Below are 14,335 nucleotides of genomic sequence, written 5' to 3'. Positions count from 1 at the left end.
CAGAGTCAGGTGTTCGATTCCAGTCCAGGGCACATACCTCAGTTGCAGTTTGGTCCCTGACCCTGGTAGGGTCTACAGGAGGCAACCAATCAATGTGTGTGTCTCTCCCTCCCTCTCTTTCCATTTATCTGAAGATAAATGGAAAAAAATATCCTTGGGTGAGGATTAAAAAAAAAATAGTCATGGGTCCCAGGCCAGTTTGGCTCAGCAGTTAGACCCTCAGCCCAAGAAAAAGAGTCACAGGTTCAATCCCTGGCCTGGTCGCCAGGTTGAGATTGTGCAGGAAGTATTCAATCAATGTGTCTGTCTCTCACATAGATGTTTCTTCCTCCCTCCCTCCCATTCTGTCTAAAAAAATCAAAGGTCCTTGGGTAAGGATTAAAAAAGAAAAAGTCACGGGAATGTCAAGTATATATATCATAGGGAATACAGTCAATAATATTGTATTAACTATATATGGTGCCAAATGGGTGACTTATGGTCATCACTTTGTAAGATATATAAATGTCTAATCACTATGTTTTACACCTGAAACTAATATCATATGTCAACTATAATTGAAAATTAAAATTTTAAAATTAGCTTTACCCCATCATCTTTTTAATATGTGAGAAAAAAGAAATAGCAAAAATATTCATCTTAGGGATTGAAAAAATAAATCACATAGTACGTCATTAATATTCATATCTTTGAATATTTAATGGCAAGGGGAAAAATTATTGTGTCCATGTCATAATTCTACCAAACATTTCAAAACTATACGATCTTAATTCAAAGTGTGTGTGTGTTCTCTGCATGAGGTGAAATAATTTTTTACCCTACAAATACATTTGAATAAAACCTTTCAAGTTTACAACTTATGTGAAAAGTTTGCAAACTTACAAACTGAGCTACTACTGTATAAATTACAAACTAATAAGAGTCTTCTGTTTTTCAACTAGGAACAGTTTTGCTGGTTATTGAACACTGGCAACTCCTGAAGGAAGGGACAAGTGAGATGATAAAAATTATAGTATATAACTGTCATATAAAGAAAACCTAGGTTACTGGGATCTATTGCCCTTAAATACTTATTGCCAGGTCATATAGTGCTTTCCTTGAGGAAGGAAGGCTGAGCTTGGGGCAGTCTCTTGTTGCAGACTGTTTTCTTTTTAATGAAAATTTCAAATATACATAAAAGTAGAATAAGTTAAACACCCTGTACACCTGATAACCTGTTCTTAGACCTGAAAAGGAAATGAAATACTTGAACACTAACTTTAAAAGAAAATCTTGAATGCTTCAAGTCACATTTTAACACAAAAGCATTACGTTGGGCCAGGTATCTCATTAAGAAATTAGTTAACTTCACCAGTTAGTAGGATTCTGAGGGATGCCAAAACTTTAATATGAAAAAGTAACAGTAAATACACCTGATCTTAACAATTAGTAAATACCTTTTCAGGGCTGTAAATATGACAGGAAAGCCCTCAACCTCCTGCAATAGATTTCAAGCATCTTCCATGTTGGAAAATATGGCAAAAGCCCAGGTAGTCTCTCCTATTTTAAGTAATGCATATCTGAGGAAGCAGAACAAAGATAACACACTCACTGTCCATAAAATACATTTTTTTTTTACTTAATCTGCACATTTCTAAAGAAACCTATAGCATCATTTAGCCTAAAATCCCTGGCAAATCTCTTTGAGGAATTTAGACAAAATGACTTTAACTTCAATGTATTAGCACCAAAAACAGCTAAAAAAATCTACCATCAATGACCCAAGTTTAAGTTCCAACTATAATCACTGACCACAAGCATTACTGAGAAACACCATCCTGGCAAGTTTGTTTTCCAGGTAGTAGTACAGGACTCAAAATGCATAATGTTCCTCAGTAAAGAATTACCTTCCTTTCCCTTTCATTGCCAGTATCAGTCTCAGTGTTTAAAAACTCTACCTCAAAAGATCTGTTCCAATTTTATTTCCAACATGTTTAAGTACACTACTTTTGAAACTCATTTTATTGTTTTGCACCTGTTTTCTCAGTGATAAAATGGAAACAGCATTTGCTTCTATCAACAGCATATGGGTGTTGTGAAGATCCAAAAAAAAGGGACATAAAAAACCTTGGATTTCTAAAATTATGTCTGTGAGTCAGAATACTCGCTGAGAGTAAAACAAGTCTCTGAATTGTTACATTATATTTCCATCATCTAAACCACCAGATGAATTAACCAAATTTGACTCTTGTCAAAAAGATTTATTAACTTAAAATAGAATTACTTCAAATACAGATAAAAGCAACTTTCTGTTCAAGTTTGAATATTTTTAATATACTGTACAAGAATGTAAAAGAAAAAAATTCTGAATCTTCATGTTGTAGTTTTATTTTATTTTTTTTTTTTTACCTTTTAAAAAGTTTTTGGCACTACAAGGTTCTGTAAAGAATAGAAGTGACAAATTTAAAACACATGAAAGTCTTTCTAATTCTTAAGAACAATATATATAAAGTCTGAAGCAACCAAAGTATGAATACAGCTAATAGAAAATAAAGAATGTAATTTTTTAAATTCTCTCTTTATACAATTCATCAAGGTTAAACAAAACATAAAATTCCCTTAAAAATAGGGTAATAAAATAGATGAAATTTGTATCACTCAATTTGGTGATACTAGTAAAAACTATAGTTCATATTTATATACAAATAATACAGCTCTTAAAAACAGTCTTAGAATTTAAATAAGCTATCTAAACGTGTTAAAATTTAAATCAGAACCTGATTTGTTTTGCTTTCCATTAAATGTCACTTTTTCTGCTGAATGTAACTGACATTGAGGTACGGATACCCTTGAGACAGCAGGATTGGCTGGTTGCTGTGCATCGGTAGACCAGCTGAAAGAAAATGGACTCGCATTACTCCGACACGTTTCCTCTTGGTGGGTGGGGACAACGCTCTCTACACCGACGGGTGGCACATCTGTCTGTTGGACACAACACAGACAGGAAACTGAAAGGCTTGTGCCTATGTATCTGATAACCCCTAGAATTAACTTGCAGCTATTCTCTTTTTTTTTTTCCTATTTATACAGTGAAGAGATGATGAAGCACATCAAAACATTTGGTAGAGGGAGAGGAAAAGGGGGGGAAAGGAAATGTAGATGTGAAAGCAAAGACGACACAAAGGAGAGAGGGAGGGGAGAATCAAGAAGAACAAAACCATCAGGGAAGTACTTCAGACTCTCCCCCCTAAAATGACTTGTATGACCAATAGTAACTTCCCTCAGCCCCAGTTCTTTGCTCAGAAGAAAAAAGCAGTCACAGTCAAAATTCTGCCAATCTATAATACAGGGATGCCCCGGCAGTACATGGATAGTTTAGGAAGGCTGAATATATCAAGCCTGACAGTCATACCAATGGCTGCCCTTTAAAATTATCATTTCATTCAGTCAACATTTCCTGAGTATATTTCTTTAAATTCTTGAACTCCTAAGTTTAACTGTAATAACTCTAACTCTAGTTTTTTGAACTAGGTTAACCAAGAGCTGAAGGTCAGACTCAGACAATTCCTTTTAGAATTAAGATACCTTTGAGGCAAGTAGGCTAGCTAAAATGCTACAAGTTCCTTGGCATTCATTCTCCTTAGTTTTTATCTTCATTACTTAGATTAAAGCCATTATTGGTACATTAGTACCAACTGAATATAGTAAATTCTAATGTAATTCAAATCTTAAGTTTTACTACACAAATCTGACCATGTCACCATTCGACTCAGAAAATTCTATTAGATTCTGACATCTTATTAAACTGAGTCCAGCCCTGGCCAGTTTGGCTCAGCGGTTAGAGCGTCGGCCTGCGGTCCAGAGAGACCTGGGTTCGGTTCCCGCTAAGGGCATGTACCTCGGTTGCAGTTTGTCCCCGGCCCTGGTTGGGTCGTGTGGGTGGCAACCACTCGATGTGTCCCTTTCACGTCGATGTTTCTTTCTCTCTCCCTCCCACTGTATCTGAACAAAATATCAAAAAAAGGTCCTCGGGTGAGGACTAAAAAAAAATAAAAATAAAAAGAGATGAACTTAAACTGAGTCCAAACTCTCATGATATGGCCTCAGCCTACCTTTCTCTAGTCTCTTCACCTATAGACCTTTCCCGTTTACCTCATCCTCTAGTCCTATTATTTCCTCTTCTTTCTATTTTCTCCTCATGCCAAGCAGAACTCAGAGACTCTGTATGTATTATTTCCTCAGCTAAAAACACTCCTCCACTCTAATCTCTAGAAAATCTCCAGGAGAAAAAAATCTTGTATCTCTTTCAAGATCTAGTTCAAATGTAAAAATCATGTGTGATTTGATCCCTAGTGTCCTTATCCTGCTTTCTCTGCTAGGGTAACATTAATTGATTCCTCTAAACTCCTATTCTTACCTGGCTGTTCTATAAAATAGCCATTAAGTGTGGGGGTTTTATTTAATTCCTGCTTGAGCAACAAGCACCTACCATAGTCTGACACATAGTATGCTCTCTCAATAAATGTTTACTGAATGCATGAAATTTTACTCCTGGATCCTGGCCTTCACAAAGGTTCCTTGTCTCAGAACAAAACCCACCCAGCCTATTAACAAATTTGTAAGCAATGGTACCTTGAGTATAGAAAGGTTTGTTGGGCTGAAATCTGGCATTTCCCTGATGCATGAAGTTTTGATGCAAACCATAAGGCCACGAAGCTGGGACAAGAGGGAAATGGGGACGTGGTGCATGCTCCCAAGGAATTGGAGGATTCAGTCCTGGAAAGCCTGGCTCTGCATTTCAATAAGAAAGAAAAGACATATTTTAAAACATCACATTGTTCACTCATATATTCCTTCATTCCACAAAGATTTAGTGAGTAACTATCACTGGCCAAGAACTATGCTAAATGCAGAGGATACCAAAAAAAAATTCTTTAAAGGATCCAACACTGTAATTGTGTTCAAATTATTCATATAGGAGACATATAGAAAGACATATACAATAATATGTGGAATTTGCTATAACATATCTGTAGAAGGGGTTCCAAACAGGTCTAAACAAGTTGTTCGAAGATAAAATTTTTCCTAAGACAACTGACTAAATTGAGTTTTAAAGTACAAGAAACAAGTTAGGCAAAATGGGACAAGGAGGGCATTTTAGACAAAAAGAATAGCATATTTAAAAGCCAGAAAGCAGAGAATTATAGTAAGTTTGGGGGAAGTTTCAAAACAACTTGACAAAATAGAAATAGGGGTAAAGGGAGGACTTAGAAACAGAAAAGGCTGGATGGGTAGGTAGAATCTGTATTTCAAAAAATGTTAGTACATCATTAAGGAGCTTACATTTTATCCTAAAGACAATACCAACTACCCTAGAATTAATTATATCTTGTCCTGGAAAGAGATCCTATTTATTGGAAGCTGAGGCACTGTGGTATAATGGTTGAGAACTAGAACTTTGAAGCCAAATAGGTCTAATAAGTTCAAATCCCAGTTCCAAAAATTACTAAGGTTCACGCTGGCCAGTTTGGTTCAGTGGTTAGAGTGTCAGTCCATGGACTGAAGGGTCACATGTTTGATTCACAGTCAAGGGCATGTACCTGGGTTGGAGGTTTGATCCCCAGCCCCGGTGGGGGTCATGTGGGAGGCAACCAGTCCATGTATCTCTCTCGCTCACACGCTCTCTTTCTCTCCCTCTATCCTTTCCTCCCTCTCTCCTTCCCTTCCACTTTATCTAAAAATCAATGGAAAAATATCCTCAGCTGAGGATTAACAAAAAAATAAAATTACTAAGGTTCAATTACGAACCTCAGGTTGTTGTGGGGATTAAATTAGATAACAAAAACAAATGTGGATTGTACAAGTTCTGGTATATAAATAGGAACTAAAAAAAGTATGCCTATTCTTTCTATGGCAAACTACCCATACCAACCTACTTCCCTTTGAGATGATCTTTAAGTGCAGTACCCCCTGAATCTTCTGGATCATTTTTGTGGTTTTTCTTATTCAGGGTCACATGTGGCAGGAATTAATCTGAAAGACACTGCCCTTATTCATTAAATGTCCTACCAGGAACTCAAATTAGGAGATATAAGATATGGAGGAGTAGGGAGCTAAAATCCATACTAGCCAAAATCTTCTAAGCTCAGTCTTCAAGAAGTAACCAGGAAAAACAAATCTGATGATTTACCACAAGTTCATAAAGCCAAGTTTCAACTAAAAGCTCAAGCTGCAGGTCTCAAATTTTACAAAAAATAAATGAGATCAGGCATACATACTGAAGTCCTGACCAACTGAGAAATGTTCTAACATAAAAGGATATTTTTAAGGATATATTCCAATCTGCCTTGACCATTTTTCACAACTGTTTCATAATAAAACTAATACAACCTTATTCAAGATAATTTCACAAATGGGAAATAAACTCACACAATCTCCAACTATAACACAACCACTATTTTTTTAATATATTCTCATCTAGTCCATTTAAAATATATATATTTTTGGCTCAGCGGTTGGAGCGTCGGCCTGTGGTCCAGAGAGACCCAGGTTCGGTTCCCACTAGGGGAGCGTGCCTCGGTTGCGGTTTGTCCCCGGACCTGGTTGGACGTGCGGGTGGGCAGCCACTCAGTGTATCCCTTTCACGTCGATGTTTCTCTCTCTCCCTACCACTCTACCTGAACAAAAAATGAAAAAATGTCCTTGGGTGAGGATAAAAAAATAATAATAATAATAAAATAAAAACTATACATATCTTTATTGATTTTTAGAGAGAGGAGGAAGGAAGAGGAAGAGAGAGATATAAACATTGATGATCAAGAAACATCAACAGGCTCCCCTCCTGCACGCCCCCTATTAGGGATTGAGCTCACAACCCAGGCATGTGCCCTGATCAGAAATCAAAACAGCAACCTCTTGGTGCATGGGTTGATGCTCAACCACTGAGCCACACCAGATGGGCTCATTTAGCCTATTTTTAACACAATAGTAATGTTAGCTGTCTTGTCAACTAGGAGTTATACACCATGCAATAAATAATATTTACTGAGTAATAGTTTATTATGTAATAATATACCTACCAAACATCAAGCACTACCCTGAACACTATACCGAACAATGACAGACAAGAAACAACACAGAGACTCAATAAGTTCAGTCTAATGGGTTCTGCAGACAAGTAAACAGGTAATTTCAACATAGTAAGACAAGTATTATGATATGGATATTAAAAAAAAACATGGAGAGAAAGGATACCTAATACAATTGAAGAAAAGGATCAGCAAGAGTTAAAGGCTTCCTGAACAAAGTAATCTAAATTTAAAAACAGAGAATGTATGAGTTAGCCCCGCTTTGGAGCAAAGCAGGAGGAGGTGAGAGGTGAGACTAAATAGAAGAAGTAATGGAGAGAGGGGATATTCTAGGCACAGGGAACAACTTAGGTGAGCAATCAGGGGTAAGAGACAGTATGATTATGTTTGTGAGATGTTAATTAGTTCACTAAGGCTGAAACAGAGACCAACTAGTGGTGAAGAGAGGGAAGATTTAAAACTCTAAGAACTGAGCCAATATATCAAAGGGCAAGGCACTGGGTGTGTCTTCATGGTTACATAACTCAATGCCCATCATGGTGCATGTCATGACATACATAAAATAAACATCTGTTGAATGAGAGAAGCAGAGACCACATCATAATGGTCATGTATATCATTATCTTTTGATCTTGGATATCTAAACAAGTTCCTACATTCTAGCATTTCTGCTCAGCAAAATACATTATCTATATTGTTCCCAAAAGGGTCAGAAATACCTCCTCAACCAGTGCTCTAAGGAATAGCATACTTTTATTTTTAAATTATCACTAAAATTCTTTGGAAAATTGATAAAGGGAAGGAATCAAGATTTTAGTCTACAATTCCAATACAAACTATATGAGGGGAACAAGCAATGTATAATGAAAAGTTCTTTATAAAAGAATAATAGCCCTGGCCGGTCTGGCTCAGCGGTTAGAGCATCGGCCTGCGGTCCTGAGAGACCTGGGTTCGGTTCCCGCTAAGGGCGCGTACCTCGGCTGCAGTTTGTCCCCAGCCCTGGTTGGTTGTGCGGGTGGCAGCCACTCAATATGTTCCTTTCGCATCGATGTTTCTCTCTCTCTCTCTCTGTTCCTCTCTCTCCCTCCCACTCTACCTGAACAACAAATGGAAAAATGTCCTCGGGTGAGGATAAAAAAAAAAAAAAAAAAGAATAAAAATAGAGCCCTGGCTGGTTTGGTTCGGCGGTTAGAGTGTTGGCCTGCGGTCCAGAGAGACCCAGGTTCGGCTCCTGATAAGGGCATGTACCTTGGATGCAGTTTGTCCCTGGCCCTAATTGGGTTGTGTGGGTGGCAACTACTCAATGTGTCTCTCTCACGTCGATGTTTCTCTCTCTCTCTCCCTCCCACTCTATCTGAACAAAAAATGGAAAAATGTCTGCAGGTGAGGATAAAAAAAAAGAATAGTAAATAGAAAAATCATTATTTTACAACCCCTAGTGAAATAATGGATATTAGCAATAATTATCAATGGTGTCTAAGACTATTATGTAAAAATTAATGAAGAACTTTATAATGGTTAGAACATGCTGACATCACCTAACTCACTGATCAATCTTATGTCACTAAATGAGGAACCAGATAGTTCCTTCTGAAGTGTGAGAAAAGGAAACATACGGGACCAACCAAGAAGTAAGATTCTTGCCAACAACAACAAACCTTATTCTAATCTAGCCGCTGAACCAAACTACCAGTTTAACAGGAAATATGGGAACAGCAGTACATGTTAAACAACACCACAAAAAAGCAGTCAATCAACACCAGAATGTGGGAAACTCTACACTTTCTTTAATAAATAGTTATGTGGGGAAGAAAATAGTGAGGGAGAACTGTTATAAGTTAAAGGAGACTTAAGAGATATAACAACCACATACAATGAATGGGCTTTGCTTGAATCTTGACTCAAATAAATAAAAAAAAACACAATAATTTTAGAGAAAAAGGCAAAAGGGAAAAAGGGAACAAGAGATGGGCATTAGAAAATCCTAGTTATGGTCTTGATTTTCTGAGATAAAACTAAAGTTCATAAGCAAATTTGATATGTCTCATATTTGATTAAATACTCAAGCCAATTTTTTTTTTTAATCCAAACCTTAGAATATTTTTTTCCATTTTTTGTTCAGAGAGAGAGAGAGAGAGAGATCGACATGAAAGGGACACATCGAGTGGCTGCCACCCGCACAACCAACCAGGGCTAGGGACAAACTGCAACCGAAGTACGCGCCCTTAGCGGGAACTGAATCCAGTTCTCTCTGAATCGCAGGCCATGCTCCAACCGCTTAGCCAAACCAGCCAGGGCCCACAAAATATTTTTAAGGGGATGAAGAGGTCAGATAAAAGAACAGCAAATGTTGCCCTGGCCGGTTTGGCTCAGCGGTTAGAGCATCGGCCTGCGGTCCGGAGAGACCCTGGTTCGGTTCCCGCTAAGGGCACGTACTTCGGTTGCAGTTTGTCCCCGGCCCTGGTTGGTCGTGCGGGTGGCAGCCACTCGATGTGTCCCTTCACATCGACGTTTCTGTCTCTCTCTCCCTTCCTCTCTCTCCCTCCCACTCTATCTGAACAAAAAATGGAAAAATATCCTCGGGTGAGGATAAAAAAATAAATAAAAATAAAAAAAAAAGAACAGCAAATGTTGATAACTATTAAAGCTGTATATAAAACTAGACTTACAGCATATATAAACCATTTTTCAATATGCAAATATTAGAAAAGGAGTGAATAAATGGCAATAAACCAAAATATTACTTAGTAGTTATATATAGGAATTAAGACTATGAATGATTTTCAAATGTCCCATAATGAATATCTATTACTTAAATATAAAAATAAACATTTTTTAACGCTAAAAAATGCTACCAATACCTTCTTCTTTTTAAAGAATTGCTCCTTAATGGGAGACAGTAAGAGTCTAGGGCAAAGAACACAGGTTTCGAAGAAAAAAACGGATTAAATCTTGGATCTACTATGATTAATTATGACAGCATGATAGTTAAACTTAGTTAACCCTTCAATTTCTTCAACTGTAAAATAAGTGCTAATAATACACACAAAGCAATATTGCAGCCAAAATTTAAAATAAAATAATTAACATTTATGTCTGTTACACTTACTATTCACAATATCCCTGTGATACTATTAAGATCCATATTTTACTGATGCAACCAATGCACAAAGAGTTTTAAGCAACTGCCCAATGTCACATAATAAATGGCAGGGTCAGGATTCAAATCCAGGCAGTCTGAATCCACAGTCATACTCTTTACTTTTATCTAATGCTTATACTGCCCCTCCACAAATATTGTTTGCCATCCTTTTCTTCACATTTATTTCCCCAAGTTCAACCAGTAATACACATCGCCCAACCTTTCTACAGATAGACAGACAAAAAAGATTACCTGAATTCCCCACTGCACCATTGTTCACCAGGGAATTTGGAGCCACAGTACGAGGCCAGTGTCCATCATGAGAGGAGCTGGGAATTGCCACAGGTCTGGCAGCAGGCTGTGCAAAGATGATGCTGGGGTCATTCAGGCCAATATTGCTGGGGGCACTGCCTGGTGCAGAGTGGATCACTGGGCCATGAATAGGCCAGGATGGGGCAGGGATCTGGAGGGGATGCATTGGCAACAATCCCATATTGTGCATGGGAGAATACTGAGCTGGTGGTGACTGAGGAAAGTTATACATAGGCATCTGGACCTGATGTGGGGGCTGGGCTCCCTGCTGAGGTGGGCCAAGTTTGGGTTGGGATCCTGGCTGGGAAGGAGGCTGGGTAATGGCAGCTGATTGGGAAGAGTTCTGTGGAAATGGCTGGGGCTGGGGAGAATAAGATGGTGAATCCGACTGCAGAGGGAAAAAAAAGATACATTTTTAAATTAATTAATAAACACCTTAATTTTATAAAAGCAGAGATTATCAAAAGACAAAATTATGGAATTATTTCATTATAACATTAAAAACACAGCTCTGTGATGTACATTAACAGCAAATACCAGAAGCCCGTACTACATGAAAGTAGAATTTTTTCCCCCAAGGTTTTCAAACCCACCCTTACATGAGGATTTACTTCATAAACCTTTTTATTGCCCAAAGGAGAGCTCAAAAATCATTCTCATCATGTAGAACCCACATTTACAATTGTAACTAGAAACTTACATCTAAATATCTCAGTCACTTTCATTCAGTCCTTCAACTAAGTATTTAGTATGTGTCAATTATGTACTGAGCACTGTTTTAGAAATTAAAAATACAATACTAACATGTATGCTCTCACAGAGCTTCAAGTTTGTGGGGGAAAGAAAGAGGGGCAGATAAAGATTTCATAAGCAATCAAAATAAAGTACAATGATTACTATGATAAAGAATGTAATAATGGCCCTGGCCGGTTTGGCGCAGCGGTTAGAGCGTCGGCCTGCGGTCCGGAGAGACCCGGGTTCGGTTCCCGCTAAGGGCACGTACTTCGGTTGCAGTTTGTCCCCGGCCCTGGTCGGTTGTGCGGGTGGCAGCCACTCGATGTGTCCCTTTCACGTCGATGTTTCTCTCTCTCTCCCCCTCTCTCTCCCTCCCACTCTATCTGTACAAAAAATGGAAAAATGTCCTCGGGTGAGGATAAAAAAAACAAAAAAACAAAAAGAATGTAATAATGTACGGTGTATAATGAAATCACAGAGCGTGAATACCTAAACTGACTTTGGGGGAAGAGGGGAGGTAAGATGAAAGAAAGAGAAAACCAAGGAAAGCTTCACAGAGAAAATGAACTTTAAGTTAAGATTCAAGGATAAACAGAAACCAATCTGATTTTTAAAAGGGTAGGGATAAGGAAAAGGAAAGAGTGTTTCAGGCAGAGGGAACAACATGACTGAAAATCCACCGACACAAAAACACGTAGCTTTTAAAGTAACTGCAACCTGAAAGAAGTTTATTATTATAAGGAAAGAGGAATGGCAGATCTGAGGCTGATGAACTAAATAGGAGAAGATGATAAGTTCCTATAGGTCCTGTAGTTTAAACTCTATCCTGAGGGCAATGAAAAACCACTAAAGGGTTTTAAACACATCAGAAACATGATCAATCTACATTTTAGAAAAAATATTCTGGCTTAATAAGAATGAAATAGGGAGTATTTTAAATAAAAGACTGTTGAGCCCTGGCCAATTTGGCTCAGCGGTTAGAACATCAGCTTGCAAGACTAATGAGTCACTGGTTCAATTCTAGTCAAGGGCATGTACCTTGGTTGCAATTCATCCCCGGCCCTGATTGGGGGGGTGGGGGGTGGGCGCGCAACCAGTTGATGTTTCTCTCTCTCTCCGCACCCCTCCCCCCCTTTCTATCCCTCTCTCTCCCTCCCTCCCACTCTATCTGAAGATAAATCCTTGGATGAAGATTAAAATACTGCTGAGACTGTTTAAAAGGCTGCTGTAATATAGAGGTCCTGAGATGATGGTAGACTATGCTAGGGAAATATAATATAGAGACAGGGGGAAGCAAATGGCTATGAGCTAGCTTTTTTTATTTTTTAATCCTCACCTAAGGATATGCTTTTTAAATTGATTTTTAGAGAGAGAGAAAGAAATATCGATGTGAGAGAGAATCATCAATCAGTTGCCTCCCGCATGTGCCCAACCAGGGATAGAACCTGCAACCTTTTTGATGTATGGGTCGATGTTCTAACAAATTGGGTCACCTGGCCAGCGTGAGCTAGCTATGTTTTATATGCACAAACAATAGGACTTGGTGACTGACTGGATGTGGGGGTTGAGTGGGATGGAGAACTCCCACTGGAAACTAGATAGTAGGATCATTCCAGGAGATGGAGAACATAAGAGAAAAGAGGCAAGTCTGGGGAATGGCTGAAGAGAACATAAGCTACATTCCACACACGTGGAGGTTGAAATGCTTTGTGAGACCTCAGAATAGCAATGCCCATTTAGACAGACTCTTCCCAAATCTCAGATGACAGAAAAGTGAGTACTAGATGCAGAGAATAAAAGTTAGAGGCAGTATAGGAAAGTGGTTTGGAGCACAGGTTTTGGAGACAGCTTGAGAATTCAAGTTCTGGTTCCAAGTATCTGTTGACCTTAGGCAAGAAACTGAGATCTCTGTTTCTTTACCTCTAAAATATAAATAATAACAATCTACCTCACAGGTTTTTGTGAAGATTAAACAATGTATGTGGAAAACATAAACACCAAATTCAGAATAGCAGATACATTTTAGTGGGCTCCTAAATGTTTTTCTGACTCTCCCTATTACTGGTTTTTAGATGCTCTAAGTATTGTTTCTAAAAATACAGATCACATCCGATTTAGCATGTTTAAGAGAGTTAATAGCTTTGAAGCTGTTTGAATCTGGGTTTGAATCTTTTAATTTATTTTAGCTTCCCAATTAGTAAAATTTGATCATACTAATACGTACCATTTCCCATGGCCAAAGGATTAAATTTAATAAATGTGAAGCACAAAAGTAATGTCAGGTTTAAAGTAAGCATTCAATTGGTATTGAATTAACTTAAGAAGTGCAAGGTGAATACAGATTCAGACAAAGGTTAAGGGTAATTCAACAAAGTTAATATGAAACCTGTGAATCTGAATTCTAATTTAATACTCTGTATTTTACAGAGTATATTTCACTATATCAGCTATAAGACAAACAAAAGTTTCAAGCAAGTGAAATGCCATGCAAATGTACTAAACCCCTAATACAGCTCAATTTTTAGGTTCATTTTCATTAATGGTACAGATATTTCTCCACTACGCAAAGCCTGAAATCTTAAAGTCATTAACTTATTTTAATCCAACCAACAACCTTATTAGGTAGTTAATCTTATTTTACAAATAAGAAAGCAGGTTCAATGAAGTTAAGGAGCTGGCTCACAGATATATACACGAATCTACATTACCCCAAAAGTAATACTCTTTTCCACCTCATATGCTTAGCAAGGACACATCCATAAAGCACTGTGTAATCTGGAAGACTGTTATTTACCAGTCTGAAAGATCAACCCTATTATCTACTGAAATTAGTACTAACTCCCTGCCAAGACTAACCCATTTGTAGGCAGAGTACTTACACATTCTGAGGACTGTCTAGTCCTTATGGACTGATCACCCTGTTGCTGGGATGAACTAGCCACCTGTTGGGCATTTACAAGGTTGCGAACCAGCTGGGCTGCTAAGAGAAAACATTAGAAAGAAAATCAAAAGAAAGAAAATAGAGAAATGACAATCTATAAAAGATGTCAAGTCTCTTTGAGCTTTTATAAACTTGGAC

At 37.9% G+C, this 14,335-nt stretch overlaps 1 protein-coding gene across 5 annotated transcripts in view; it reads right to left on the bottom strand.

The window, feature by feature from the left end:
- Window positions 1-1,449: 1,449 nt before the first annotated feature.
- TUT4 (terminal uridylyl transferase 4) overlaps window positions 1,450-14,335 on the bottom strand; it is an 86,696-nt gene continuing 73,810 nt past the window's right edge. For 2 of the 5 annotated variants that reach the window (XM_036256736.1, XM_036256737.1), the window contains exons 26-29: window positions 14,136-14,236; window positions 10,462-10,909; window positions 4,612-4,770; window positions 2,749-2,961 (exon numbers count right to left, since the gene is read on the bottom strand). In XM_036256736.1, the coding sequence (XP_036112629.1) occupies window positions 2,894-2,961; window positions 4,612-4,770; window positions 10,462-10,909; window positions 14,136-14,236 (776 nt within the window). In that variant the 3' untranslated portion in view covers window positions 2,749-2,893. Of the gene's footprint in view, window positions 1,560-2,223; window positions 2,962-4,611; window positions 4,771-10,461; window positions 10,910-14,135; window positions 14,237-14,335 lie in introns of those variants that run through there. The other 3 variants (XM_036256734.1, XR_004958934.1, XM_036256735.1) reach the window with 3 other exon arrangements.

Source organism: Molossus molossus, unplaced genomic scaffold, assembly GCF_014108415.1.
Source record: "Molossus molossus isolate mMolMol1 unplaced genomic scaffold, mMolMol1.p scaffold_m16_p_12, whole genome shotgun sequence".
In the NCBI taxonomy this organism is placed as follows: domain Eukaryota; kingdom Metazoa; phylum Chordata; class Mammalia; order Chiroptera; family Molossidae; genus Molossus; species Molossus molossus.
This window is presented reverse-complemented; position numbering and strand designations above follow the sequence as displayed.